Source organism: Herpailurus yagouaroundi, unplaced genomic scaffold, assembly GCF_014898765.1.
Source record: "Herpailurus yagouaroundi ecotype Mexico unplaced genomic scaffold, PumYag 28, whole genome shotgun sequence".
NCBI classification, from domain to species: domain Eukaryota; kingdom Metazoa; phylum Chordata; class Mammalia; order Carnivora; family Felidae; genus Herpailurus; species Herpailurus yagouaroundi.
In genome coordinates, this window is record NW_024412376.1 from 6709946 (window position 1) to 6737445 (window position 27500).

The following is a 27500-nucleotide window of genomic DNA, read 5'->3' on the forward strand; positions in this document are numbered from 1 at the left end:
GCGGCGCGGCCCGAGGCTCTGCGCCGTGCTCCCGGGCCGGCTGAGGCCGGACTGCTCCGCGACGCCTGCTCCCTTCTTGCCGGGCCGGGACCTAGCGGATCGCGCCGGGCTCCTGCTGCCGCCGCCGCCGCTGCCTCTCCGTGCCATGGATGGAGGCAGCTCCTGCGCGGCGCCGCTCCCGCCGCCGCCGGCCCCCGCCCGCCCTCCGCGGAGGGCGCCCTCCCCTCGCCGGCTCGCCCGTCCGCGAGGCCCTAGCGCCTCCCGACACGCAGCCAGGCCGCTGCCCTCCTGGGAGCGAGAGCGGGCCGGGCGGCCTGAGGCCCCGTTTGTCCCGCGAGCCCGCCCTGAACCTAGACTTTCTCCCTCCCGCCCCTCTTCTCCGGGCCGGGACTCTTCCTCTCCACACCCCGTCTCGGACCTCAGAGTCAACCACCATCACTTTCCACAAAACCCTCCCTGGCTCAAGCTCATCCAGCCCGCGCCCCCGTGTTCTGGGTCTTTCATTGCCCTGCGGGTTTGGCCGGAGATACCTGGTGCTGCCTGTTTGGGATTGTGATTGAACTTCGTTCACCGTCCTGGGGTCGCTGAGACTCAGCTTCGCTTGGCTCCTGACCTGATGGGCTAGTCTGGAAGGCGGCTCTCCCTCCCACAGACCTAGGAGTCTCAGACCCTCCTCTGACGCCGGTGACCTCACGCAGCGGGGGGTGCTTGTCACTCAGCCAAGGAGGGGTCAAAGGCCAAGGCAACAGGCTAGATCTGGCCTCTTATGTGTGTGCGCGTGTGCGTGTGGGGTGGGGGCACGCGTGTGTGTTTGGGAGGCAGTGGGAATGAGGGAAATGGGAAGAGAAAAAGCAGGGAACCTACCAGGGTGTGGAAAGAGCACTGCACTGTGAGTCAGGAGAGCCTCATTCTAGACAGCTCTATTTGACTTTGAACACAGCCTCTAATATCCTGGAGTATCTCTAGTCTCTGGGGTCAGAATGGGGCTCTGCCTGCCCCCTAGTTTATGAATGTCAGCTGTGGCATTTGAATGAGTGAGTGAGAGAGGGGCACTCAGTTTCCATAGGCAGAGGGCTGGGGGCTTTGGGGGTAGTGTCTGACCTTGACAACTGGGGATGGAAATGAAAGTTTGACCGAGGGTCTTAGATGCGCTGTAACGCAAGCTGGGAACGGGGCTGGGATCCGAGGGCAAAGGGAAGTGTGGTCCAGTGTGTCTGCTCCCTCAGTTTCTCCACAAAGTGGCCGTACCTGCCACTTAATAGACCCTTTGCTGCTGAGGAGCAGGCTGCCTGGGTTGGGGGATCCATGGGCAGGAGTCCTGTTCCTCATCTTTTACTGTGTCACCTAAGAAGGTCGCCATCTGCCGCCTTCCTTCTGTGCTCTGGGCCTTGTTGGTGTGTGTGGCACCTTTTCCAGCACTGTGGCCTTTCATCCAGTCTCCCACCTCTCTTTGCGGGGAAGCGCCTTCTCTTCCTGGCCCCCAGTGGCAGACACTGGGCCCAGACACTGGCTTCTTCACTTTCCCTCTCTGGCTCCACCAGTCTCTCCAGGCCGCAGGCTCTGGTTCCTTCAACTTCCAAAGATAAATAAATACTGACTGCAAATGGAGTAAGAGAGAAGGGGCACCGACTCCCCAGCAGGAGCCCTCCACGGGGCGGCAGGCAGGCTGAGACCGCATTCCTTTGGAAGGGTCGAGATAGAGCCACGGCCACAGGCACGGTCTGCCATTCAACTCTCCTGCTCCCAGGCAAGGAAGACTTCTCAGAGAGGAGGAGGAGAGGGCTCTGGCCTGGGTCACACGGCTTCTTTTGTCAATTCCTTTTGCTAAACGAAGACAGCAGAAGTCTGGACGGGAGTTGCGCTGTGACATGAACTCTCTGAGGCTGTACAGAGGCCACATGACATTTAATGAGGCAGAGCTTCCCCACAGGTGGGACCGAGGTGCCTCACGGGGACATTTATAAAATGCTGTCCTGTCCTGCTTGGCATCACGTTTGACTTCCATACCTGCCCAGAGGAGGTGAATGGGGGCAGGAGTCACTTTCCCATTTTACAAGTGTGGATGAGGAAACTGAGTCACGAGCAGTAAACGGCCAGGCCTGGGAAGTTACCCTCTGACTGCTTTTCAGGTGCTCTTTCCTCTGAACCGCTCAAAGCTTTTCCCACACGATGCTTCCTGGTTTAGCTGTTCTCAGAGGTGCAGGGTGGGATGAATGAGTGGCCTACATGAAAATCTTTTTGTTTCAAAGTTTGTTTGGGACAGAAGGAGAACTCACACTTAGTCCCAATCTCCAGAAGTCTGGCTAGGGAGTTTGGCCAATTCAATACACCCGGATGGTGTGATGAACTCTTTAATGGGATAGGGATAAGGTACCATGATAATAGAGAGGAGGCTGAATTGATCCTACCGAAGCAAGAGAGACAGGGAGCTTACCAAAAGTTTTAGTCCCATTTAGGGGAGACATGTAACCCACCTGACTCTACTAAACCATAATTATTCCCTAAGGGTCTGGGGCTCACATCTCCTCTGTCACTCTCAAAAGAAGTTTGCCTTTGCTAGGTTCTAGCTGCTAGCCAACCTCTCTGTGTCCCCAGCTTCGATGCTGATCCAGTCCTCCTTGTCAAGGGGTAGCTGGGGCCTCTTGACATGGGTCACCTCACGGGAGACCAGCCCCTCCATTTGGAGCAGCAGTGAGTGGAAGATGGGGTGACGGTCAGTGTCCCCTCCATCAGAGACTGGAGCAGACCAGAGCCACCACGGGGGGACCTGCACAGAAGGACACCTAACATCTCCTGAGTGCTTATTATGTGCCAGGCACTTGTTGACTACATTAAAAAATTTTTTTTAAATGTTTATTTATTTTTTTTGAGAGAGAGAGACAAACAAAGTGTGAGCAGGGGAGGGCAGAGAGAGAGAGGGGGGACACAGAATCCAAAGTAGGCTCCAGTCTCTGAGGTGTCAGCACAAAGCCCAATGTGGGGCTTGAACTCACAAGCTGTGAGATCGTGACCTGAGCCGCAGTCAGACACTTAACTGACTGAGCCACCCAGGTGCCCTGCTTGTTGACTACATTTTACAAGAATTAGCTCCTTTAGGCCTCCCAACACGGTAAGGATGTTTTAGCAGAGAACTGAGGCGTGAAGAGGCACCTTAATAGTCCAAAGGATACAAGCTAGTAAGTGATAGAAATAGGGTTTGAACCCAGGCACTCTGGGCTCCAGAGTCCAAATTTTAAACCACCATGGTCTATAATTTCTGGAGAGGAGAAAGGCTCTCAACAGTTCCCCCCACATTTTACTTCCTGTGAGGCTTTCTCATTTTTTTTCAATTGTTTTCTTTTTTTTTTTTTTTAATATGAAATTTATCATCAAGAGGTTTTCTCATTTTGATTCCCTGGCCCTTTCAGAGCTGAACCTCTGTGGATGTCCACTCCCACACCATAGCTGGTAGTGGACCCAGGACTCCTATTCTAACAGAGTCAGGGAAGGGAGAAACTGTCCAAAGCGGTCTCCCTGCTCAGCTAGAAGAGAGTTAGAGGTGAATAAAGACGGTAACACGTGTAGACTCTGAGCCGGCAGGAGCTAGGGTTCCCAGCTCCATGTGCTACTCTGTCCTCACCTCTATTGTGTGGGGACCCCCTCCTGGATGTTCACCTTTGAATTCTTAGGTTTTCTAACTCCCTCTGTGCCTTGTGGCCTTTAGCGGCAGGATCCCAACACAGACCCAGGACGACACTACATGAGATAGTGGCCCATAATTGGGTCGATATGTCACGTTTCTCCAGGGCTCCACTAGCTTAGACAGACGAAATGAAGGCACAGAGCCCGTGACACCCCCATTCTCCCACCTCCCTCCCAGGAGGGCTGTGCCAGGCAGTCCTCTGGGCTCTCTGTCCCTCTTCCCTGTCCTGTACCTTCCTCTGGGGACTGGGCTGAGCTGCCTGTCCTGATGGAACATTCACACCGAGTATTTGTGAGACGGAAATGCTCGTGCCCCAACCAGAAGGAATGGATAAGACTTGGGAGAAGCCACCCAGATAGATACTTGGGCCTGCAAGGGCTTCCCATTGGTGATCAGATGTTACCGCGCATTAGGGACCTGTGTATGATTTCGGTACTCCTGCAGGAAGTGGTCATGATCTCTGTCTCTATTCAGATTGGACTCACCCTTTAAAGTAAAATCTACTCGCCTTCTCTCAGATGATGGACTGGCTCCTGCATTTTGAGAACAGTGGCTAAGAGCATGGGCTCTGCAGCTGGATTCAAATCCTGGCTCTCTGTTTTATGGCTCATGTGACTTTGGGCAAATCACTTAATTTACCTAGGCCTCAGTTTTCCCATCTGTGAAATGGGGGATAAACAATAGTGTCCCCCTCATCATTGTAATGATGATGTCAGTTGTGTATAAATGATGCCCCTGTGGTATAATCCAAAAATATACTTCGTCCTGGCTTCTGACCCAGAACCCCTCAAACCCTTGGCATTTCCTCAGGGATAGGAGTGTCTTTCCTTATTCATAAGGAGCCTCTTGGATCACACCTGAATTTCTGCTAATGCTGACTGAGGGTGGGAATCTGAGGTAGCCTCCTGAGAGAAGGCTGTCTCCCGAGAGAACTAGTGGTTAGAGGGTTGGAAATTTCAGTGTCACCGGCCTCTGCCTCTGGGAAAGGGGTAGGGGTGCTGGAGATTGAGGTCTATAAAGACTCCAACAATGAGGGGCGCCTGGGTGGCTCAGTCAGTTAAGGGGTCTGACCTCAGCTCAGGTCATGATCTCACAGTTCATGAGTTCAAGCCCCACATCAGGCTCTGCGCTGGTGGCGCAGAGCCTGCTTGGGATTCTCTCTCTCTCTGTCTCTCTCTCTCTTTCTTTCTCTCCCTCCATCCTTTTCCCACTGGCACTCTCTCTCTGTCTCAAAATAAATACATAAACTTAAAAAAAAAAAAAAAAAAACGCCAACAATGAGATTCATGCTTCCAGGTTGGTGAACACAGCAAGGTGCTGGGAGGGCCACACACCTGGGGAGGGCAAGGGAACTTTGCCTCCTCTCCCCGTACCTTGTCCTATGCATCTCTTCCATTTGGCTGTTCCCGAGTTGCATCCTTAAAAATAAGCCAGCAAAGGTAAGTAAAGTGTCTCCCCGAGTCCTGTGAGCCATCCCAGCAAGTTACCGAAACTGAACAAGAGGTCATGGGAAGCTCCGATTTACAGCCAGTCAGTCGGAAGTATGGGTGGCCCAAGACTCCCAACTGACATCTGAAGTGGGGAGACTGAGCCCTCACCCTGTGGGGTTTGCACTGTTTCTATGACCGGAGAGTCGATGGATGTCAGAGAACACCCAGCCTGGCACCCCCAAGTGCTCAGTAAATGTTAGCTATCCTCCTTCCCTTGGGCCTCCTGCTGTTTCCCTAACTGGTCGTGTTGAAAAAGAAACACCAGAGCCACGATGGAGTCACTTGTGCTAAGCCCCACATCAGCAAACCAAGACTTAATACCCAGCCTGATTTCTGTTTCAGGCCTCTCAGGAATCTGACCTTTGACCAGTAAATCTGGCATAACCTTGTCAGTGCTAGTGAGGTAGCCTGTGTGAAAGACCCCAGCTTTTTCCCAAAGGAAGGAGACCTCCAGGCTTCGCCAGAAACTTCCTTTTTCCCACTCCCTTCTGCCCATAAGCCCCTTCAATTTTGTGCAGCTTCGAGGAGCCCCGGTCCGCTTGCTGGATGGGGCGCTGCCCGGTTCATGAGTCATTGAACACATTTATTCAGTTGAATTGCATTTCTAAACGGTACCTACTCAGTTCTGTCCTCTCTTACAGTTCACCGTTTACATATTTGACTCTTCCATTAGAATGGAGGGCCCCAGCAGAGGGAATTCTTTCATTTCTAGGATTTCCAGCCTGTTTTTGTGCCCAACAGATAGAAGAGACATTTATTTCATTCGTTCGACAAAGCGTGACAGAAGTCTTAGTCATTTATTTAAGCAACGCGTATGGAGTGGCCACTGTATGCCAGATACTGTTTCTGGCACTGAAGATACAGCAGCAAACCCAAAGAAAGTCTGTGGCCTGGTGACACTAACATCATAGCAGAGGGGACAGATAACATGTAAATAACAAGTAAATAGGTGTAACCTAATAGATGGGGGTCAGATGAGGCAGCATAAGGAAATCAGGAATGATGAGGAAGACCCCTCCGACAAGGTGACCTCTGAGCAGAGTTCAGAAGGAACGGGGGGACAGGTCGCGTGGATTTGGGGGGACAGAGCGTTCCATGCACAGGGAACAGCAAGTGGCAGCAAGGTGGGAGGGCACTCCCCGTGCTCAGTCACGGAAGAGTTGGGGATCAGTGTATTTGAAGCAGCCTAAGCCAGAGGAAGAGAAATAAGAGGTGTGGTCACAGTGCCCTTTGAGCTCATGTCCCCCTCACCCAGGGTATTGAAGACCCTGGGAAAGACTTTGAATTCTATTCTGAATGAGAAGAAAAGCCTAGAAAGTTCAAAAAAGAGAGTTACCTCATCTGAATTAGACTTTTATTTATTTATTTTTTTTAACATTTATTTTTGAGACAGAGAGAGACAGAGCATGAACGGGGGAGGGTCAGAGAGAGAGGGAGACACAGAATCGGAAACAGGCTCCAGGCTCTGAGCGGTCAGCACACAGCCCGACGCGGGGCTCGAACTCACGGACCGCGAAATCGTGACCTGAGCCGAAGTCGGCCGCTTAACCGACTAAGCCACCCAGGCGCCCCAGACTTTTATTTTTTTTAATGTTTGTTTATTTATTGGTTTATTGATTTATTTTGAGACAGAGAGAGCGTGTGGTGTTGGGGAGGGGCAGAGGGAGAGGGAGAGGGAGAATCCCAAGCAGGGTCCCTGCTGTCAGTGCAGGGCCTGACGCGGGGCTCGATCCCACGAAGCATGTGATCGTGACTTGAGCTGAAAAAGTCAGATGCTTAACTGACCGAGCCACCCAGGTGCCCCCGAATTAGACTTTTAAATCTCCTGTCTGTCTGGCACATGGAGGATGACAAATCAGGGAAGCAGGGGACCAGTTAGGAGGCCTGTCCGGTGGAGACGCTGTGGCACGTTGGGCCAAGTGGGCGGTGAAGGAGGCAGAAAGAGGTTGGATCCTGGATGTGGGGAAAGCGAGTCCAGCCAGATTCCCTGACACGCTGGAAGTGGGGTGTGAGAAAATTTGTCAGGAATGCCCCCTAGCAGGTGGTGACCACACTTAGCATGGTGAGCCCCATGTAATGTGTGAAACCGTCAGATCACTGTGGTGCATACCCGAGAGTAACATAACATGGTGCGTCAACTACACTTCGATTAAAAGAAAAGAAAAAGATTGACCTCCTAGGCGTTCGGGTTGAGCTGTGAGAAGAATGGAGCCACCATTTACTAAGCTGGAGAAGAATCAGGAAGGACAAAGTCTGAGGAGAAAATCAAGAGTTTGGCCCATCACTGTGTTGGGTGCTGGGATACAATGGTTAAAAAAAAAAAAAAAAAAAAGCAAAAAAAAAAAAAAAGCTGTGCTTGCTGCCCTCATGGAGTTGATAGTCTAGTAGGAGAGGCTGTGGTTGAATAAATAAGGGCACAAATGGCTCTATAAGCAGGAATTGTGATGGGCTGTGAAAGGAAGGGGGCCGCTAGATACAATAATGGAGGGACAGAGAGCCCTTAGTTTCCACTGGGGGCCGGGAAAGGCCTCACTGAGGAAGTAGTGGCTAAGGTGACCCGGAAGAATAAACAGGCATCAGCCAGGCAAAGGAGGCCAGGAGCTTCCCTAACCCCGGGCAGGAAAAAGCTTGGTGCCCTAGAGGACAGACCCATGTTGCTAGAGGGAGTGATGGGGGGCCGGTGATGGAGGGGCGAGGGCTCTCCTCCCTCCTTCCTCTCCCTGGCCAGCCCTGAGGCACGTCTGAAGGTTCCAGGCTCCTCAGAGCTCTGGTCTCACAGATGCATCAGGATTCAGGAAGCCTCTTGATTCACAGCCTTCTCAGGTCACAGAGGGGGAGGGCTTTTTCTGGTGGACTGAGGCAGCCCAGCCCATCAGGAGCTATGGTTTCATGGCCCCCTTGGAGGACCTGCTCCACCCATTGCCTTTTTTCCCCCAGAGGCAGTGGAGAGGATGAAGCCAGACACAGGCTGACACACCCTGAGCCCTGTGGGGGTCAGACTATTCAGGTGCCAGAAGGCAGGCGAGCAACACTGGCCAGAAGGAGAGTGTGTGAGTGTGTGTGGGTAGGGGTGGGATTGGCGGAGGTGGCCGTGCAGGGGAGAGAGAAGGTGGCATGGGGCCAGCATTTTTCCGAAGGTGTGTGGACGTGAGGCTTCAAGGTTGTAGGAAAACAAGCATAGAGGAGAACAAGAGTGACATTTACTGAAGCACTAAGGTGCTGAGCACATCGTGTGTGCTACAGCTGATCCTTGAACAACGTGGATTTGAACTGTGTAGGTACACTTCTGGGTGGGTTCCAGAATCCGAGCTGTCAGCACAGAGCCCATCGCGGGGCTTGAACTCACAAACCACGAGATGGTGACCTGAGCCGAAGTCGGACGCCTAACCGGCTGAACCACCCAGGCGCCCCAGTTTATTTATTTATTTTGAGAGAGAGAGAGAGAACAGGGGAGGGGCAGAGAGAGAGAGGGAGAGAGAGAATCCCAAGTAGGATCCGCACTGTGAGAGCAGAACCCGATACAGGGCTCGGTCCCACGAACCATGAGATCATGACCTGAGCCGAAGTCAGAGGCTTGACCGACTGGGCCACTCAGACGCCCCTGTGGATTTTTTTTACAGTACAGTACTGTAAATGCATTTCTCTTTCTTATGATTTTCTTAATAACTTTTGTTTCTTCTAGCATACTTTATTGTAAGAATACAGTCTATAGCACGTATAGCATGCACAGCATGTGTTCATTGACTGTTTATATTACCAGTAAGGTACCTGGTCAACTGTAGGCTATTAGTAGCTAGGTGTTTGGGGAATCCAAAGTTGTATTCAGATTTTCGACTGTGAGGGGTGGTCAGTGCCCCCAACCGCCATGTTATGCAAGGGTCAACTGTATTTCATTTAATCCTCAGTGTCGCCCCCCCTATGGGGCTACTATATTGTCTCAGAGATGAGGACGTTGGAACTGCTCTTAACCAACTTAACGGCGGTTAAGCGACATGCGAGTGTGGGCACGCATGTGTGTGAGGGCAGCTGCGTGTTGGGGCTGGAGAGGGCTCATTTGGCCTCACTCCTTTCTGTGCTATGACAGAGTCCCTCAGTGGAGCAGCTGGTCAGGGAGGGAAGTCGGGCTCTCCCAATCCCCCCCCCAACTCATGGTGGGTGAGGGCCTCCCCAACCCAGGGCCCAGGCTCACATATCCGTGTCCCTCTCAGCCCACGCAGCACTGAAGAAGACTGAAGAGGCGCAAAAAGCTACTTGGTAGAGAAAGCTGGCATGTGCTATTCCTGGTGGGAGGAGAGATCCAGATAAGCCTGGGGTATTTTGGGTCCCCCCATGCAGGGGGACAGGGCCAGCTGGGGGCTGGTGAGGCTGAGGACTGGGCTCTCCCTTTGCAAGGCATGTGGCAGGGGGCCCAAGGTTGAGGCAAACCTCAGACTTTGTCTAGAGCTAAGCTTGCTTCCAGCCCTCACCGCTATTTATAAAAATTATTTTTATCAAAGTAATGCACACAGATGGTTAAAATATGAAATCTCATGGAAGCGCTTGTAATGAAAAGGAACAGTCCCCTCCCAAACCAGCTCCCCGGAGGCGGCTTTCACCCGGGTTTGCTTTTAGTTCTATGCTCTTTGTTGATGAAGCCACTGAGGGAGCTTTTTAGTCCCCCGGGATGGGGGGGGGGGGTCATTCCTCTGGCTGAGGGTGGCTTTGCAGGTTCAGCTTTCAGGAGCGCCCCCAACAGCTCTCCACCGGATGGAGCTGCCTTCAGGCTGGTGGCTGTCCATAGATTTTCAAACCTGGTTCTCTGGGTCACCGTCACCCTCTCCCAGCACCATGGCCTGTCCCCGCAGGTCCCCCTGGCCCACTTGGAGTGTGTGGGAAGCCCCTCCAGTCGCGGGGAGCCTCATTAACACACATCTATGGCTGAGCCGCAGCCTGGCAGGCTGGGCTTGTAATCTGCATGGGACCCCAATTCCCTGAAGCAGCTGTCCTCTTGATGCCTTGCTGGCCATGGGGGATTTCTGGGCTGGCCCTTTGGCCTTTGTCTCTCTTATCTCCCTCTGCTTCTTTCCCTCTCTCTGTCATTTCTTCCTCCTTTCCTTTCCTTTCCTGTCCACTTTGTGCACCCTAAACCTCTCTCCCACCCCACCCCCCTGGACGGTCAAGGTCAGACTTCCGTGCAGGAGATGAGGCTCTATTCCCTAAGACCTGTCAGGCTGCCTTGGGGCCCTGGCAGGCCTGTGGCCATGGAGGGGGAGGTTGGGAGAGACATCCAAGGAGGAGCCCCCTCCCTGGGCCTCCCTCCTGGGGACTGCGCTCAGGGAGTTTGGGTGTGTCACTGGAGTCTCATTGCGGGGGGGGGGGGAGCCAGAGTATCTACTTTTGGTTTCACTCGGGGCTGATTTGGCTGTTTTTCTGCCCCAGTCCCTAGCTGGGTCTTTGGTTTAAAGCTATGGGGAAGGGAAGCGAAGGCTTGGGTGTCCGGATCGGGCAGCCTGTTAAGGGGAAGTGGGGCCTCTTAACCTCCCTGTGTCCAGCTTCCTTATGTACTCAGTGAGATGCCCATGAGGGCAGCTGGTTGCGGGCGCTCAGGAGTTAGTTGCCTCTTGGACGGTCTCCCTTCCTCCTCAGCCTTAGAGGATCATGTTTCATTTATGAAGGAAGGCAACAGTTTTCCCGACAGCCCTTATCTGCTGGGTCCATCAGGACTCCACCCCGGTTTTCCATGGAGATTCAGGCAGACAGCAAAGCCCAAGCGGGCTGGGTCCAGCACAGGGACACTAATGTCTACTGAGATTTTACTACGTGCCAGGTTCTGTATACAGCATTTCACATGCTGGATCGCATTAAAAAATACGCGTCCTTGATTTTTTTATGTTTAACTAGTCTCTACACACAACGTGGGGCTTGAACTGACGACCCTAAGATGGCGTTGATGCCTTAATCACATTTAAACTTCACAACAACACCAGGAGGCAGTCATTCTTCCTATCACCTTGGGGCACCTGGGTAAGTGGCCAACTCTTGATTTTGGTTCAGGTCATCATCTCACAGTCATGAGATCGAGGCCTCCCCCCCCCCACCCACCTTAAGTGCTCTCTCTCTCTCTCAAAAAAGTTTAATATCACCGCTATTTACAGATGAGGAAACTGAGTCACCAAGGAGGTTAAGTCTTTGGCCGAAGGGAATTTGACTGGTGAGGAACAGATGTGGGAGTCAAACCCAGACAGACTGGTGCCAGAGTCTTGGAGCAAGCATTTTGGCTCTGTGAGTGCATGCGCGTGCGCATGGGTACACATGTGTGTATGTGTGTGTGCCTGTGGGCAATAGCTGCTCCCCACCCCTAGCGTGGGCCTTCTCATTTCACTTCTGCAGCTCTTCTCCCCGTGAGCATGTTCCCAAATCAAATGCATAATGTCCTTTTGATGCCTGGGCTCCTTGAAGTAGGCACAGTGAGAGCCCTGTTCCTCCCTCGCCGCCCGCCCCCCTCCCCCACCCCGCCACCGCCCCAGGCTTGGGCGTCAGCTCAGGACTCTCGGGGGCACAGTGGCTGCCAGATTGGCCTGGGCCTCACAGGTGAACAGAGCCATACTGTGGACAGCCTACACCACGGCCGAGACGCACATTCAGTCTGGGAGAAGGCCCGTGACCAGGCACACAGACCCAGGCCCAGGCAGAGGAAGAAGGTGGCTCTCACATGCATCCCAAACCTGGACCTTTACAGTCCCTGCAGGCCCCAAAGTCCTCACACCGTCAGCAGCAAGGTCAAGTAGGAAAGCAAAGCAGGGACCCTGAGAGACCTCGGCTTTGAGGTTCTTGCCCTCACCTGCAGGCAGTTTGTGGGGGAAGGGTGATGAAAGGGATCAGAGGCCAAGGTGAGTAGAGACAGGATACAAAGAAGGAAAAAAGGGGAGACAGGGAGAGGGCTGGGCTCACCCAGAGGCCCCCCCCACCCAAATGGAGGGACACCCTCCCTCTTTCTCCGGTGGAGGAGACGCCCCTCTTCGGAAGCCAGCAGGAGGCAGGAAGGCTGTGCCCGACTAGGGTGAGACCAAGCCGGCTGGGCTGTCTGGTCCATGGAGGTGTCTGTGGGGAGCCCTGGGGGATCAGCAGCAGCCCCTCCAGCCTGAGGCCCAGCTGGTAATCTCTTCCCCCGGGGCCAGCCGTCCCAGCTGAGGAAAGCTGTTGGCGGAGGCTGCCTCTGCGGATCCTGGCTTTATCTTCCCCACACATTGAAACCATCAGGCCCTCCGACTGCAGCCTGCCTGGCCCTGTCAGCTAGAGACACCGCGCTTTCATCCAAACCAGACCTTCCCTCCTCCGGTTCCCCCCACCCCCCCCACCGGGGCAGGGGGCAGTGAGCACAGCCCCACTCGTGCCCCCCTGGAGCCACTCTCAGAACTTCTTAACTAAAAGTTAAGATTTTGCTCTCCTCTCTGAAATGTTTACGAGGCCACCTTCCATGCTGGGCCCCTTGCTCCGCCCTCATTCTCCAAAGGGGATTTTAGTCGATGCTGCAGAAAGCGGGAGTTCTGGGGGCCCCGAAGCACCAAGCTGCTCCATGAAAGCAGCGAGTGAACACTCTTCAGCGCTGCTTGTTCTGGGGAAGCCAAATCAGAGGCAAACCCTGAATTCCTCTTGCTCACGGCCAATAAAAACCTTGCTTCAGTGCCGGCTTCCTCTGCTGAAATCAGATATCCTAGTAATAAACAAGTCTGAAAGGCAGGGAAAAGCTCTTGCTTCTTTTTTCTGATTAGTTTTTCTTCCCTTTAAAAAAAGTTTTCTCCTATAACAGGACGCCTGCCCCAGAAACTTGAGCCCCGAATTGTGCCCTCTCCTGCCCCTGTACCCCTACTCCTTACCCTCTGGGTTTCTGCCGGCGAAGGGTGGGGCCTGCCTTCCCCAACACTAGGCCACTAGGTGGCTGAGCTCAAAGTCAAGTCAAAGGGTCTTGGGGAGAAGGGTCTTTGCTGCGGGGGGGAGTTGACTGCCGGCTTACGGGGAGAGCTGGGTTCTCAGCCTTCCGCTGCAGGTGGCGGTCAGCAATGGGAAAGTGAGGCAGGAGAGGTTGGGACCACTTTCCCCCCACCCCCCGAAGACAGTCCTTCTGAATCTCGGTGCATCACGGGGCCCTAAAAAGCCCAGCACTGTGGATTCTGGTGTTGAGGGCACAGGTGAGAAAGCCAGACAAAGTGCATCTCTGATGAGAGGGGCTCGTAAGGCAGAGGACTTGGAGTTTCCCTTCCTGGGTTTGTCCTCGCCTGGGCTCCCCTTCCTGTCCTCGTCCCTTCCCAGGGTAAGCCGTGTCTGCACACGTGGCCTGCTGTGGAGCGCCCTCCCCTACGTGCTGACATCTCTTCTCTCCCCTCCCTCCCCCAAATAGGTTTTTAAGTGACTTTGCTGTCAGAGATGCTATTCTGTTTGTTTTTCCTTCTGACACTATCTCTCTGGAGAGTTTCTGGTCAAGAGAATTATGTCGAGGCGGCAGATTGCAAAAGGATTGCGCCTAATGGGGAACAGACAGACAAGACACCTTTCAAGTCCAGCCAAGTTTTCCCCCCTCTTTCTCTCTCTCCCAACTTCTCATCTTCCCTTCTTGGCTTCAAAGTTGGCCCTGGTTTGTGCTAGTTTCTTCGGTACAGCTGGCGAGTAAGGTCACACATTGATTTTATTGTGGAGATTGGCAGCTGGGTCAAGCTTTGCTGCGGAGTCTGAGAGCCTCAGGGCGGCACTGAGCTGGGGCGCCTGGGCGGGGTGGGGCGGAGTGGAGGGGGAGGTGCTGGCAGGGGGCGCACGGAGCCCCCGGAGTGCAGCTTAGGAGGGCACTCAGGCACCCAAGGAGTGCCTTCTGCTCCTTTGTGAGCTCGGAAGACCTATTTGAAATACAAGAAAGGTACCCAAAGCCCCTTCCCCTTTGTCCCTAGCATATTCCATTTTAAATGTTCATCTGTGCTGGACTTTACCAGGCAAAGAGTGTTAGCTCTGAGGTCTCTTGCACCCTTGAAGTGATTAAAGGAGAGGAGGTGAAGTTCAAGGGCCCCCTACCTTGCGTATAGCCCAACAGCACACGGCCACGGCCACGGCCACGGCGGATGCCTATTGATGCAAACTGGCTGGAAAAGGAAGCCCTTTTCTTTTTTACCTATAGGCTTCTTGCAGGGAGAGGGCAGATTAGTACAACTTCTTGGTGGACGGTTTGGATTCTTTTGCCCTTAGTCATGAGGCTGATGTAATAGCAATTCGACTGATTTCATGGTAAAGACGGTCACAGTTCCCACAGCAAATCAGTTCCAATTGCACCACTGACGACATCCACCCTTATCACAGCCCTTCAGGAATTGGTGGGCGAGTCCTTCCTGTGCAGAGCTTTGGTGGGAAGCACGGGGCCACTGCTTTTCAGGAGGAAAGAAGTGCCTTGGGTTTTAAGAATGTCCTATTTGACCTCATTCCCCCATGTAGCCGTGGGGAACACAATTTCCTGCCAGTCTGGCTCAAAGGGGAAAAGGGCACTGCTCTGCACGACCCGATCTGGGCCGCGAGGCCCAGATAGTTTGAATCTGGGAGGGGCGGGGGGGGGGGGGGGAGATGTGAGTTAGGGAAACAGGATGACAGAAGGGAGAGGCTGGGTTCCACTCAGGCTGGGTTTAATTCTCTCCTCCCTGCTCATCCTCACTGCTTGTGGTTTCAGAGTTTGTTCTGCATTAAAGATGTGTCAGTTTTGCACAACTGCAATAGACTAAAAGCATACAGTTCTTTAACGGGAATATGCTTCTCTTAACTGAAACCTATAGATCTAAGAATATGCCGCTTACCAATCATTATAAGCCAGCTCTGGACTGGGAATCAAGAGCCCGGAGTTTATTTCTTGCTCTGCCACTGACCCACTCTACCCTCAGAAGAGCGTGCAGGGCACCTGGGTGGCTCAGTCGGTTGAGTGTCTGACTTCTGCTCAGGTCATGAGCTCACAGTTCATAAGTTCGAGCCCCGTGTTGGGCTCTGCGCTGATGGTGTGGAACTTGCTTGGGAGTCTGTCTCTCCTCTCTGACCCTCCCCAATGTCTCTCCCAAAATAAATAAACATTAAAAAAAAAAAAAAAGGAGTGCAGAACCTTCTCTGGGACTCAGCACTCTGTCCACAAAGGGACACCACCATGTAGCCTAAATTATCCTACCAACTTCTGTGAGGGCAAAATGAGAGAATATAGGGGAGAGCACTCTATGTGCCTGGAATGTTTAGAAAGTGAGGTGCGGGAAGCAGAGTATGATTTGAATAATAGAGATGCAGTAGCTGGAAACTAGGAGGAAGTTTTCCAGGACAAAGCCTTGCGGGCTAATTGGGAGCCTTTGAGCATCCAAACCTTCTGAGGCAGACACCGGCCCTGGCAGCTGGTGGCACAGAGAATGCTAGGCTGAGTGGCGGGTCAGCCCTGAACAGCATGCTGTGGGGACCCGGGAAACTTGGTGGGGATGCTATCACTGATCTGATGAAAATCTGGGAGTGTTCTACCTGCTGCCTGTCACGTGTAACAAAACCAAAGTCACAATTTTGTTCAATTTTCTTTCCGCTGTGGGTATGCTGGACAGACTTACCGTGGTTTCCCTTTCCTTATCTGCATTTGATCAGGCCCTGGCTCGCCTCTTTCATTGCTCTCAATCTCTAGGCACAATCCAGAGAGTTCTTTATTAAGCTTAGACCAGTTCCTCTCTCCCAAAGTGCTCCACGGCCACCGTCAGGCCACTAGCCCAGGTAGCAAAGAAATGAGGCATCTGGAAGAACCTAGCGGTGCCGCAAGAGTCAGTCACATCACTTGGAAAAATCGTGCTCTTTGGCCTCCACTCCTGCTCTCTGAAGGGGTGAGACTAAGGGTGAGGGGCCCCTCCCAGGAAATTTGCTGACCTGGGAACCCCAATGCTTGCCCACAGGTTAGCCAATGTCGCCATCTAGAGGCCACTTAGAATACAGGTTCTTGCAGGAAGAGGTTAGTAAGCTCTTGATTTTGGTAATTCCTGAAATGCCAACATTTCCTTTTCTTGCCTTTAGAAGTTCAGAATTGCTCTCTCATCCACTGTGTGGCTTTGGCTGCATCTGGGACTCAAGGGAAGCCCTCCTCTGAAGCCAGGCTGGCACAATGTCAAGTGATGGGCACAGCTGCTACCTGTTGGTTCCAATGCCCCGCTCCTGTTAATACTCACTCGTCACACAGGGTCATAAAAAATAAATCTTTTAATTGCTTTGTAATTGGCACAGATGGTATAATTCAAACTCACATTTTTATTTACTAGACTCTGAGACATGTTATAGCTCTGACTGAAACAGTGCAGGAATCATAATGGTTTAAGTTTTACAAAATTACATTCAACAGCAGCAGCATCATGTTCTGAAAGTTATTTCATAAAATGAAGACTGGGGCTTGAATAAATAAGGAAAAAAACATCTAGAAAATAAACCACCCAGACGGAAGTCATCTGTTATGGATATCTGAGAATTGTGCTTTCTGGTGTTTGAAGACCTTGCTGCTACTTTATTAACAATCAAGAAGTTGCCAAATTCTGGCTTATATATATAGCAGGGCAGTGGGACGAGGAAGGGCTTTAGAGGTGCCTGGAAAATGCTCTGCAGGAACAGGAACCTCAAAGCCAGGCCTTGTTGGAACTGTGGGCCTGAACTGGCCTTAAAGGAGTTTCTGGGGAGCTACACTCACTGTGGGGCTGGTCTTTGAGGCTGCCTAGAGATTGAGAAGGAGTCACTGGCCTTTGACATAAGAAATCACCATTAAGAGGATTAGAGTGGAGAACAAATCATAGCATTTAATTCTCATTGAGGAGAGACCTGTCTCTTCAGGAGGATATTCGAAAGGCCCAAGTCCCTTTATTTTACCCCTGTAGTTTTCAGGGTCCACAGGGACCACCCAGGTAACCAATGACATAACCTCTGATCAATGTGATTTGGGTTTGCAGCACTACCTTGAGCCAGCTCCTGAAGTTACCTGCACTGTCATTCCAGAGTAGGGACAAATATTTACTGAGTGGAGTCAAACCTGGGGGCAGAAATCACTTTGCCCCAGAGCAGCAAAGGTGATTACTCAGTAGGGGGTCTGCATGAAGGGACCTTCCATTAACGTGGATGACAAATGGGAATCCCTCTCACTTTGGTGATTATAGGCATGAGTGACCACATTTTAACCTGGGGAAGGCATTTGTGGGTTGGTTGATGCTCCTGGGCAGGATTCAATACTGAACTCGATTCCTGGCTACTGATTTGATACCTGTTTTGCAGAAATGTCTGGATTTCTCAAACCCAATCCCAAGCCACTACCTGAAGTGAGCTTCTTATGTCAGATCCCAAGTACACACGGTTCCCATCAACACCCACAATCATTAGCGCGCTCTCTCCAGGTCACAAGGAGAGCATGGCTATGCTGTGACACGGGGAATACCAAAATGGAGACCAGGTAAGTGCATAGTTAGTGTTCCTGGACAGGCCCACGGGCCACGAGCCACGGCTGGCTGTGCCTGGGCTCAATGTGCCTGGGCCACCTCCACTGGGGCCTTCAGGTCAGCCGGGGACTTGTCCAGGGCAGGTTTCTTGGAGTAATCTCGCTCTCCAAAAATGGTGCTTCCTATTCGGACATTCGTAGATCCTACTTCAATCTGTGGGAAAGAAGAGAGAGTATCAAGGGCTGAGTTTAAAATCATGCAGCAAATGCTGAAGTCCCGCCTCTCGCTCTGGCTTTGGAGGGGCTTCTATGAAGAACAAGGATGAGGCAGCTGAAGAGGGGTGCAGGGCAGGGGTTCCCTTCGGGACAACAGCACCTCCAGGGGTGTGTTTAAGAAGTCAGGATTTCCTTGGCTGTCACAGTGACTAGGGGACATGACTGCCATTGAGTTGGGGCTGTTAAGACGTGTCACCCTGTGTGACTGAGACACAGTGGCACAACGAAGGGTTGTCTGACAGCCCACACCCCTTTCTAACGTTCCACTGTCAGAAGAAAAAACCTCCCTGTAATTGTTTGAGCACGGGACCGAATTCCAGTTCACTTATAAACACAAAGCATTTTTGCACCGTTTTGATATATATGATTTTCCGAGACTGCAACTACTGGATACACACAGTGAGGTTGACACTTTGGTTTTTAGAACTTGATCAAGTTATTTACTGTTCCAGAGCCACACATCTCTCTCAGCATATAGTTACAGCTGTTGTGAATCTACCCGTAAGATGAACTCCAGACTATTTCATTAGGACTCGCTGTCACACATCCATGCCCAAACATTTATACGGTGCGATGCTTTTTAAAAAAATTATAGTTTAGGGGCCTTTGGCTGGCTCAGTCGGTACAGCGTGTGACTCTTGATCTCAGGGTCATGAGCTCCAGCCCCACAGTGAGTGTAGAGATTACTTAAAAACAAAGAAAGAAAGAAAAATAAGAAATTAAACTATAATTTTAAAAAGTCTATTTAAAAAAAAATTTTTTTTTTAATGTTTATTTATTTTTGAGACAGAGAGAGACTGAGCATGAATGGGGGGAGGGTCAGAGAGAGGGAGACACAGAATCCGAAGCAGGCTCCGGGCTCCGAGCTGTCAGCGCAGAGCCCGACGCGGGGCTCAAACTCGTGAACCACAAGATCATGACCTGAACTGAAGTCGGACACTTAACCGACTGAGCCACCCAGGTGCCCCTAAAAAGTCTATTTTTGAGAGCACGCACGTGCGAAACAGTGAGCCAGGGAGGGGCAGAGAGAGAGGGAGACAGGATCCAAAGCAGGCTCTGTGCTGTCAGCACACCGTCCAGACTCACGAACCATGAGATGGCAACCTGAGCCAAAGTCGGATGCTTAACCGACTGAGCCATCCAGGTGCCCCAAAAATAAAGACAGAAAAATAAGAAATTGAGCTATAATTTTTAAAAGAGTTTATTTGTTTTTAAGTAATCTCTACACCCACCACCCACCATGGGGCTTGAACTCACAACCCAGAGATCGAGAGTCGCATGCTCTAGCAACTGGGCCAGCCAGGTGTCCCTTCCGATTTTTCTTTAGAATCCCCTTAGGGAATTAGATGGAGTTTAGGAGAGTTATGTGTCAGGCTGTAATTTCTACACATCTCATTTCAGAAAAGAAGGGGGTGGGGGATGTCGGGACAGTTGAGGGCCACTGCTGTTGGCTGCTCTATTGCCATGATGAGGCGTTTCGAAGGTTTCTCCGGCAAACATTGCTCTCCTGCGGCCTTTCGGGCCCTCCCCTTGGGCGGACAGGGCAAGGAGGACACTTACCGCATGCTGGAAGTCCATGGACATGCCCATACTCAGCTCAACCTGCTCAGTGGGGACGTTGAGCTTTTTACACAGCTCCTCTCGGAGGGACAGTAACGCCTAACAGAAGGACAAGTGTCACATTATTTCCTCCTGCCTTCTCCAAGGGTGTCTGAGAGTGGCTGAATCTGAACATCTCTGACAAAGACTATTGGTTCTTCGTGGTTTCAAGGCCTGTCCAAATTTCCAGAAGTTATCTAAAGTTTTTTAGCAAATGCTCCTACTTTCAAAACAATGATCAGTCACTGGAAAGGAGGAAAAGAGCTCATTTTCTCTAGAGACTGTGTTTTAGCCAGGTTCAAGGGGAGTTGAGGAGAGTTCAGAAGAGGGTCATAATACCCGACAGGCAATATCTGGGAGGGCTTTCAACTTTATTACAACAGCCAGCCCTGCAACAGCATTTCGTTCAGATGCTTCTCTAGTGCACGAGCAATCCCGCCATCCTTGGACCCCAGTACCTGGAAATCTGGGTTTGGTCCTTGACTAAGATCATGTCCAAAGCTTCCTATGGTCATCAGCCCCACGAACTCCAGGCTGGGGCACTTGGCATTTATGTGTTCCACCATGGCTACTGTCTCTGAAGGCAAAAGGCCATGTTTACCTTCACAAAAAGAAACAGAAGACACTTGTACCAAAATGTTTTAAGTAGCCAGAGGAAGGCTCAGTTTCCATCCCTTCCTTGTAACAGAGGAGGTGACTCTCGGACAAGAGGACTTCTTGAAAAACACATATCCTCAAGTCCTAAAGAGTAACCTAATTTTTGAGGTCTTTGTCTATGTTGCTTGCCTTCTGAATAATAACCATCTGAATCTCAGTGACATGAGCCGAGAACAGCTAAAGTACAGGGAAAAGAAAAAACACTGCTTTTCTTGGGACACCAACAAGACTCACATTGCCAAACACCAGATTTATCTGAGGATTCTTTTCCTAGTTCTGGTATTTCTACAGTTTCATTAATTTATTAGAATTGGAAACATTTTAAATTATTTTTTTCAATGTTTATTTATTTATTTAGTTAGTTAGACAGCGAGTGCAAGTGGGGGAGGGACAGAGAGAGAGAGAGAGAGAGAGAGAGAGAGAGAGAGAGAGACACAGAGAATCCCAAGCAGGCTCCATGCTGTCAGCACAGAGCCTGATGAAGATTATGACTTGAGGCAAAATCAAGAGTCAGACTCTCAATCGACTAAGCCACCCAGGTGCCCCAAGACTGTAAACATTTAAAAATAAAGTATCTATCACACGGGTTTCACTATATATTTTCAAAATTTAATTGAACTTGCCAATTAACAACTAGAGGAGGAATCTGCAGCAAATGATTATTTGTTAGGCAGTTATAAGGAATATTGATGTCCTCTTTCCCTCATTTATCAAATGGAGATGCTAAGAACATTCACTTTAATCTTTAACTATAGCAAATTATAGCTAATTACCAAGAAATGATGTCACAGACTTGACCTGAAGTCAGTTTCAGATTTACCTATATTGGTAATGTAAGATATAATCTAGATATGTGTAGAAATAATGACAATTATTAAAATTTACAGAACACTTCTCTGCCAGGTACACATGCCAAGTCCTAAGAGCCTTTCACTTAATACAGTAACTATGAAGTAAGTACTCTTAATATCCCCCTTCCACAGATGAGGAAACTGAGGCACAGGAAAGCTAAGTACCTTTTCCAAGGTCATACAACTAGAAACTGTGCAACTGGGATTTCAGTCCGGGAAGCCTGACCTGAGGGCCCATCTAGAAAATAGCCTTGGCACTGTGCTCCTTCATATTACGGTTTGATGAACACTGGTCTGATGGTCATAAGCAAATGACTAATCTGTAAACACTCAATCAAGTGGCTAACAAGTGAGATGGGTGGGGTTCTATGCCAACAGCTTTGCCCGCATTAAGACTTATAATCCTTACAACACCCTCTGAAGTAGGCATCATTATGACAGCACTGTCCACCAGGGAAACTGAGGTACAGAGAGGCTAGGTAACTAACCCACAGTTATGACGGACAGTGCTGGAGGTCAAACCCAAGATCTGATTTCAAAGCTCCAGTTCTGTTCACTAGGTTACAACGTTAACGCAAGCCCCTTGAAGGTATTCATTAACGGGTGCTCACGGGATTTTCTTCTGTTCTCTCCCAAGATTATGCTAAGTAAATTTTTTTTAACACTGGAGAAGTGTTATACAGTTAACTATGCCGTCTCTTTTAGGAGTGATGGTGACTTTTGGGAATTTTCTGGAAATCAAAGTCACAATCCCCTTCCTGACTCGTCCAATTTTGGGCCACCAAAAAATTAAGAAATAACAACCCATGATGTTATGAAAGAATTATATGTGGATGGCCTTAGATGTCACTGTGCCTTCTAGATCCTACTTACAGGCATGAAACGTCTTACTTACAGGCCCATGATTTCCTTCTATAACCTTAGCTATCAGATACTTAGGCCTGCCATTCTTGCTGACCTTCAACCATCCTAAGGGAAGAAAAATCTATAGTTAGGTCTGGTCACTTACTCTCCTCTCCACTGGTGTTAACCTGGACCATAACCTTTAACCTTTCAGGAGAACCTTTTTTCTGCCACGAACTGTTCACTTTGTCTGCCAACTTCACAGAATCCACTGTTTCCAGCATGAAGAGATTGGGCACAGCTGTAATGAGAAAGAGGCAAGGTAATTCTCCACTCGTCCCAGTGTGGCAAGCAACGCGCAACCAATATTTGACTTGGCAGATGGGAAGACAGTTTTCCAGAAAAAGAACAAGACAGTTAAGTCTCAGTTCTGCTAAGACTCACGTGACAGTTTTACTAGATGTGAGTTCGGATGTCGGCCCATTGCTATCTAATCAGAGAAGACGAACAGGGGGAACGCTGACGCACCACAATCCGGCGGCGTGCCAACTCTAAGAGCTTCCTGAGGGTCGGGAATTGCAGAGATTTCTAATAGCAGGTTTGATCCGACTAAATCGCAGCTCACACAGCGAGAAACAGGTCAAGATGACAATAAAGAGACGATAACCAATGGAGGCCAAAGTGCTTCCCTGGCATGCTAACACCATGTTCTTGAACTGTGCACTGGGGTGCTCTCATTCAACAAGGACATCAGAATGACCTCAATACGGAGAGCTAAGGGAGATGCTGATGTCATCAAAGCCATCTTCTTTTCCAGAGATGCATGTGAAATGAAGTATTAGTCTTGCCCAGATAAAGAACGACAAAGACAGAAGCAGCATCAGCAGCTTGCATTTATAAACATTTCTGAAATCCCCCAGGCAATTTGCTAACTGTTGTATATGCATGATTTCTTTTTAATCTTTTTCTTAATTATTTTTTTTTATTTTTTAAAAAGATTTTATTTTATTCTATTATTTAACTTTTTAAAATGTTTATTTATTTTGAGAGAGAGAGAGACATAATGAGCAGGGGAGGGGCAGAGAGAGAGGGAGAGAGAACCCCAAGCAGGCTCTATGCTGCCAACGCAGACCCCGATGGAGGGTTCAAACTCATGTACCATGAGATCGTGACCTGAGCTGAAATCAAGTCAGCCACTTAACCGACTAAGTCATCCTGGCCTCCTAAAAGATTTTATTTTTAAGTAATCTCCATACCCAACGTGGGGCTCAAACTCACAACCCTGAGACCAAGAGTCACATGCTCCTGTGACTGAGCCAGCCAGGTGCCCATTTCTTTTTAATCTTTATCATGGTTCATGAAACACTATTATTACCTTCATCTTACAGATGGGGAAACTGAGGCTCAGAAAGGATAAAGTTTATTCCAGTTTACAAAATTAACAAATATTAGAGCTGTGACTTGAAATGATGGCAAACTGACTCCATGTTTTTCATACTGAATTTGAGTTCAGGCTACTTCACTTAAAAACTTACATATATTTTAAAAAAGAGGCTGAAAGTACGCATGCTTGATGTTGGGAAAAAAAAAAAAAAGAAGCAGCAATATAGAAGTAAAAGCAATATATGCAGTAAAAACTCCAAGCCTCTCACCCTAGAAACTATCACTATTACCGCTAGGATAAGGATTCTTCCAGATCTATTTTAGTGTATTTCCATCCAAACGAACACACACACACACACTCCCCAGACATAGAATTTCCTGTTATTTTTTGAAATAACATACAAATTGGCTCCTACTAATTGTTTTATGGGTTGCTTGCTTCCAGTTAGCAATACATGTTGGAGATTTTTTACATCAGTACCATAAACCCACCTGTACTTTTTTTTTATTTTTTAAATTTTTTTTTTCAACGTTTTTTTTTTTTATTTATTTTTGGGACACAGAGAGACAGAGCATGAACGGGGGAGGGGCAGAGAGAGAGGGAGACACAGAATCGGAAACAGGCTCCAGGCTCTGAGCCATCAGCCCAGAGCCTGACGCGGGGCTCGAACTCACGGACCGCGAGATCGTGACCTGGCTGAAGTCGGACGCTTAACCGACTGCGCCACCCAGGCGCCCCTACCCACCTGTACTTTTAACAACTGCATCGTTCCCCAGAACAGATGATCACAATTTATTTAACATTGTTCTTGTTAATAGACATTGTTTCTTTTTCACTATAAACCCAAAGCTTACACACAGGCCTTTGCACACTTATACATGTTGCTATAGGCTGCATGAGTCCAAGAATTGAAATTACTAGTCAAAAGAGGAAGCACAATTTAAATTGTATTGGATATGAGAAATTCAAAAAAGCCCTACCATTTTAGAGTCCTCCTGGCAAAATGTGGAGTGCTCACTTACTCATGCTCTCAAAACATTGCATGTTAGCAGCTTTCTAATTTTTTTGCAAACCTGACTGGTGAAAGGTAGAATTTTTTATTGTGTGTTGCATTTCTCTTATTGAGGTTAAGCATTTTTCACTTGATTCCTGGATTTGTATTTTTTATCCTTGTAAATGACCCGTTCGTTTTCCCCTGTGTTTTTCTCATTGATTAAAAATATATACACATGGTTCTTTATGCATTATGGACATTAACCTCTTTTGCTTTTAAAAACTATTATTTTAATACCAATCTGTGCTTTCTTTTTGCTTTAATTTTTGTGTAAGCAAATGTGCTAGTTGTTTCTTTTATGGTTTCCAGACTTTATGCTTTATTTAGAAAGGCCTTTCACCAGCTTGAAAAAAAAAATATTTTCCTATGTTTTCTTCTAATACTTGTTTATTTTTAAAGTTTCTTTATTTATTTTGAGAGAGAGAGAGAGAGAGAGAGAGGGAGAGGGAGAGGGAGAGGGAGAGAGAAAGAGAGAGAGAGAGAGAGAGAGAGAGAGAGAGGAGGTGCGTGTGAGTGCGCGAGCCCTGGAGGGGCAGAGAGAGGGGGGAGAGAGAATCCCAGGCAGGCTCTACACTGTCAGGGCAGAGCCCAATGAGGGGCTTGATTTCATGAACCATGAGATCACGACCTGAGCCTAAATCAAGAGTTGGACACTTAACCGCCTGAGCCACCCAGGTGCCCCTCTTCTAACACTTTCAGGGTTTTGATTTTTCACATTAGGATTCTTTAATCTAGCTGGAATTTACACTGTGAGGAAGGGAAGCTAATTTAATTATTTCTCAAATTAAAAAGCTGATTGTCTTGCTGCGATTTATTAAGTGTAAATAGTCTCTCTACTTCCCCCATACCTAGTGTGAAATAGCTTTTAAGAATAATGTAGTAGACTTCTGCTTCCTGACAAGATGGAGTAAGTACGGGGACCAGAGTGACCATTCCACCTGAACAACCAAATGGACAAAATGTGTGAAACATATATGAAACAATGGTTTACAAGACCTGTGTATCATAGAGTGAAACATAGTGATCTCTGAGACATGAGAAACACATGAAGTGACTGCCCCACCTCTCTTTCCTGGAGAGTTCCTAGAATGTGTTGCAGAAAAGGGGAAGAGAGGAAGAGCGTGGGCCTTAGGATGAGGACATGAGCTAAGAATATGGAAAGACTATGCAGCTAGAGTTCACAGGACAGAATTCGGGAGAGGAGAGAGCTGCATACAGAGGCATCACCGGTGATTTGAAAAGGGCTCCCCTCCAGAACTCAGCTGGGTACAGACTGGCACGTGCATCACCCAGGGCTGGGGAGGGAACTATTTGAAAAGATTAGAAGAAACAGTGCCTGATGTTCACAGAGGGCATGGAATAGTGCCCGTTTCCATCAGACAGGCTGGAACATTCAGGATTCATGGGGCACTGGCTAGAGTATACAGAGGGCCTTGCCTCAGAAATGGGGAATAATTAACCCTGAACTGAGCTCTCTCCGGTCACACCAACTAATCTTAAAAGCAAGACCTAAAAAGATCAAACTGTTCCCGAGTAACTTAACTGTGTTCCAAAAAAGCTCAAAAATATTTATAGGAATACAAAACTGACCAGCCCCCAACAAGAAAATTCACGTTTGGCTATCCCCGCCCCAAAAAAGAAGGACTGAAAGACTCAAAGAAGCAGAAAATATGATATATTAAATCAATCTATTGAAACTGTTCCAGACTGTCAAAGATGATAGAATCAGTAGACAGCACATTAAAAGTTACCATAACTGTGTGCCATCTATTAAAAAATAGAGAGAGACAGGGAAGATATTTAAAAAAGACCCAAATTGAACTTCTAGCATGAAAACCACACGTAGGAGATGAAAAATCCACTGATGGAATTAATGGCAAATTAGACAATGCTAAAGAAGATCAGTTACTTTGAAGATATTATCCAAAATGAAACAGGAAAAAAATCATAAAAATTAAAAGGGCATTAGTGAGCTGCCGAAACACCTCAAGCAGATGAACAGGTAACCGGAATCCCCAAAGGAGAAGAGAAGTTGTGGTGGGGAGGGAGTGGGGAGGCAGAACATATATATGAAGAAACAGTGATTGAAAATATTCTAAACTTGACGAGAACTATAAACTCCAGATCCAAGAAGCTCCATGAACCCCAAACACAAGAAATGTGGAAAATATTACACCAGGAAACATCATCATCAAATTGCTCAAAACCAGTGATCATGAGAAAATCTTGTAAGTAGCTAGAAGAAAAAAAAAACACGTTACATACAGAGGAACCAAGATAAAGATGACATCCTATTTCTCACTGGAAACAATGTAAGTGAAGAGAGTGACATCTTTAAAGTCCTGAAAGAAAAAACCGTCAAGCTGGAATTCTATAGTTAGCAAACATTTCTCTGAAAAATAAAGGTGAAGGTGCAAACAGTTCAAAGGACAAGAATGAAGTTGCACCTCCCTCTTCCTTAGGCTATACATAAAAATGAATTCAAAAAATCCCAAAAGTGAGAGCTAACACTATAAAACTCTTAGAAGAAAACAGGAGTAAATCTTGGTGACCTTGGGGGCACCTGGTTGGCTCAGTTGGTAAAGCATGTGATTCCTGATCTCTGGGTAGTGACTTCAAGCCCCACATGGGGCACAGAGATTATTAAAAAAAAAAAAAAATCTTTGTGACCTTGGATTTCCTAGCTATAACACCAAAAGCACATGCCACACACACAAAAAAGAGACAAAGTACACTAAATGTACTTTAAAATGTCCATTTTACATTAAAGTGTACATGAAAATGAAAAATTTCTGTGCTACAAATGATACCATAAAGAAAGTCAAAAGACAATCCATGGAATGGGAGAAAAAAATCTGCAAATGATATACATCATAAAGGCCTGCTACCTAGGATATATAAAGAACTTTTACAACTCAATAATAAAAAAACCCAATTAAAAAATACACAAAGGATTTGAATAAACATTTCTCCAAAGAAGATGCACAAATGGCCAATAAGCACATGTTCAACTTCATTCGTCATTAGGGGAATGCAAATCAAAACCACAATGAGAAACCATTTCACAAATTTTTTTATTATTCCAGTTGATCTCCTTTGCTGACTTATTAGCTATCATTCTCTGTGTTACTGGTTGCTTTATTTTATTTTTTAAATAAGTTCTACATCCAATCTACACCCTGAGGTTAAGTCATGTGCTCTACTGACTGAGCCAGACAGGCGCCCCTATTGGTT

At 48.6% G+C, this 27500-nt stretch overlaps 2 protein-coding genes across 3 annotated transcripts in view; both read right to left on the minus strand.

Moving 5' to 3' along the window:
• The window catches only part of ADGRA2 (adhesion G protein-coupled receptor A2), a 35150-nt gene extending 33790 nt beyond the window's left edge, over positions 1-1360 (minus strand). Inside the window, exons 1-2 of the mRNA XM_040490404.1 lie at positions 1345-1360; positions 531-714 (exon numbers count right to left, since the gene is read on the minus strand). Coding sequence (XP_040346338.1) covers positions 531-714; positions 1345-1360 — 200 coding nt within the window. The remainder of the gene's footprint in view (positions 1-530; positions 715-1344) is intronic.
• Positions 1361-16371: 15011 nt separating this feature from the next.
• PLPBP (pyridoxal phosphate binding protein) overlaps positions 16372-27500 on the minus strand; it is a 19053-nt gene continuing 7924 nt past the window's right edge. For both annotated transcript variants that reach the window (XM_040460007.1, XM_040460052.1), the window contains 4 exons: positions 21995-22129; positions 19936-20078; positions 19439-19537; positions 16372-17816 (listed from right to left, as the gene is read on the minus strand). In XM_040460007.1, the coding sequence (XP_040315941.1) occupies positions 17685-17816; positions 19439-19537; positions 19936-20078; positions 21995-22129 (509 nt within the window). In that variant the 3' untranslated portion in view covers positions 16372-17684. The remainder of the gene's footprint in view (positions 17817-19438; positions 19538-19935; positions 20079-21994; positions 22130-27500) is intronic.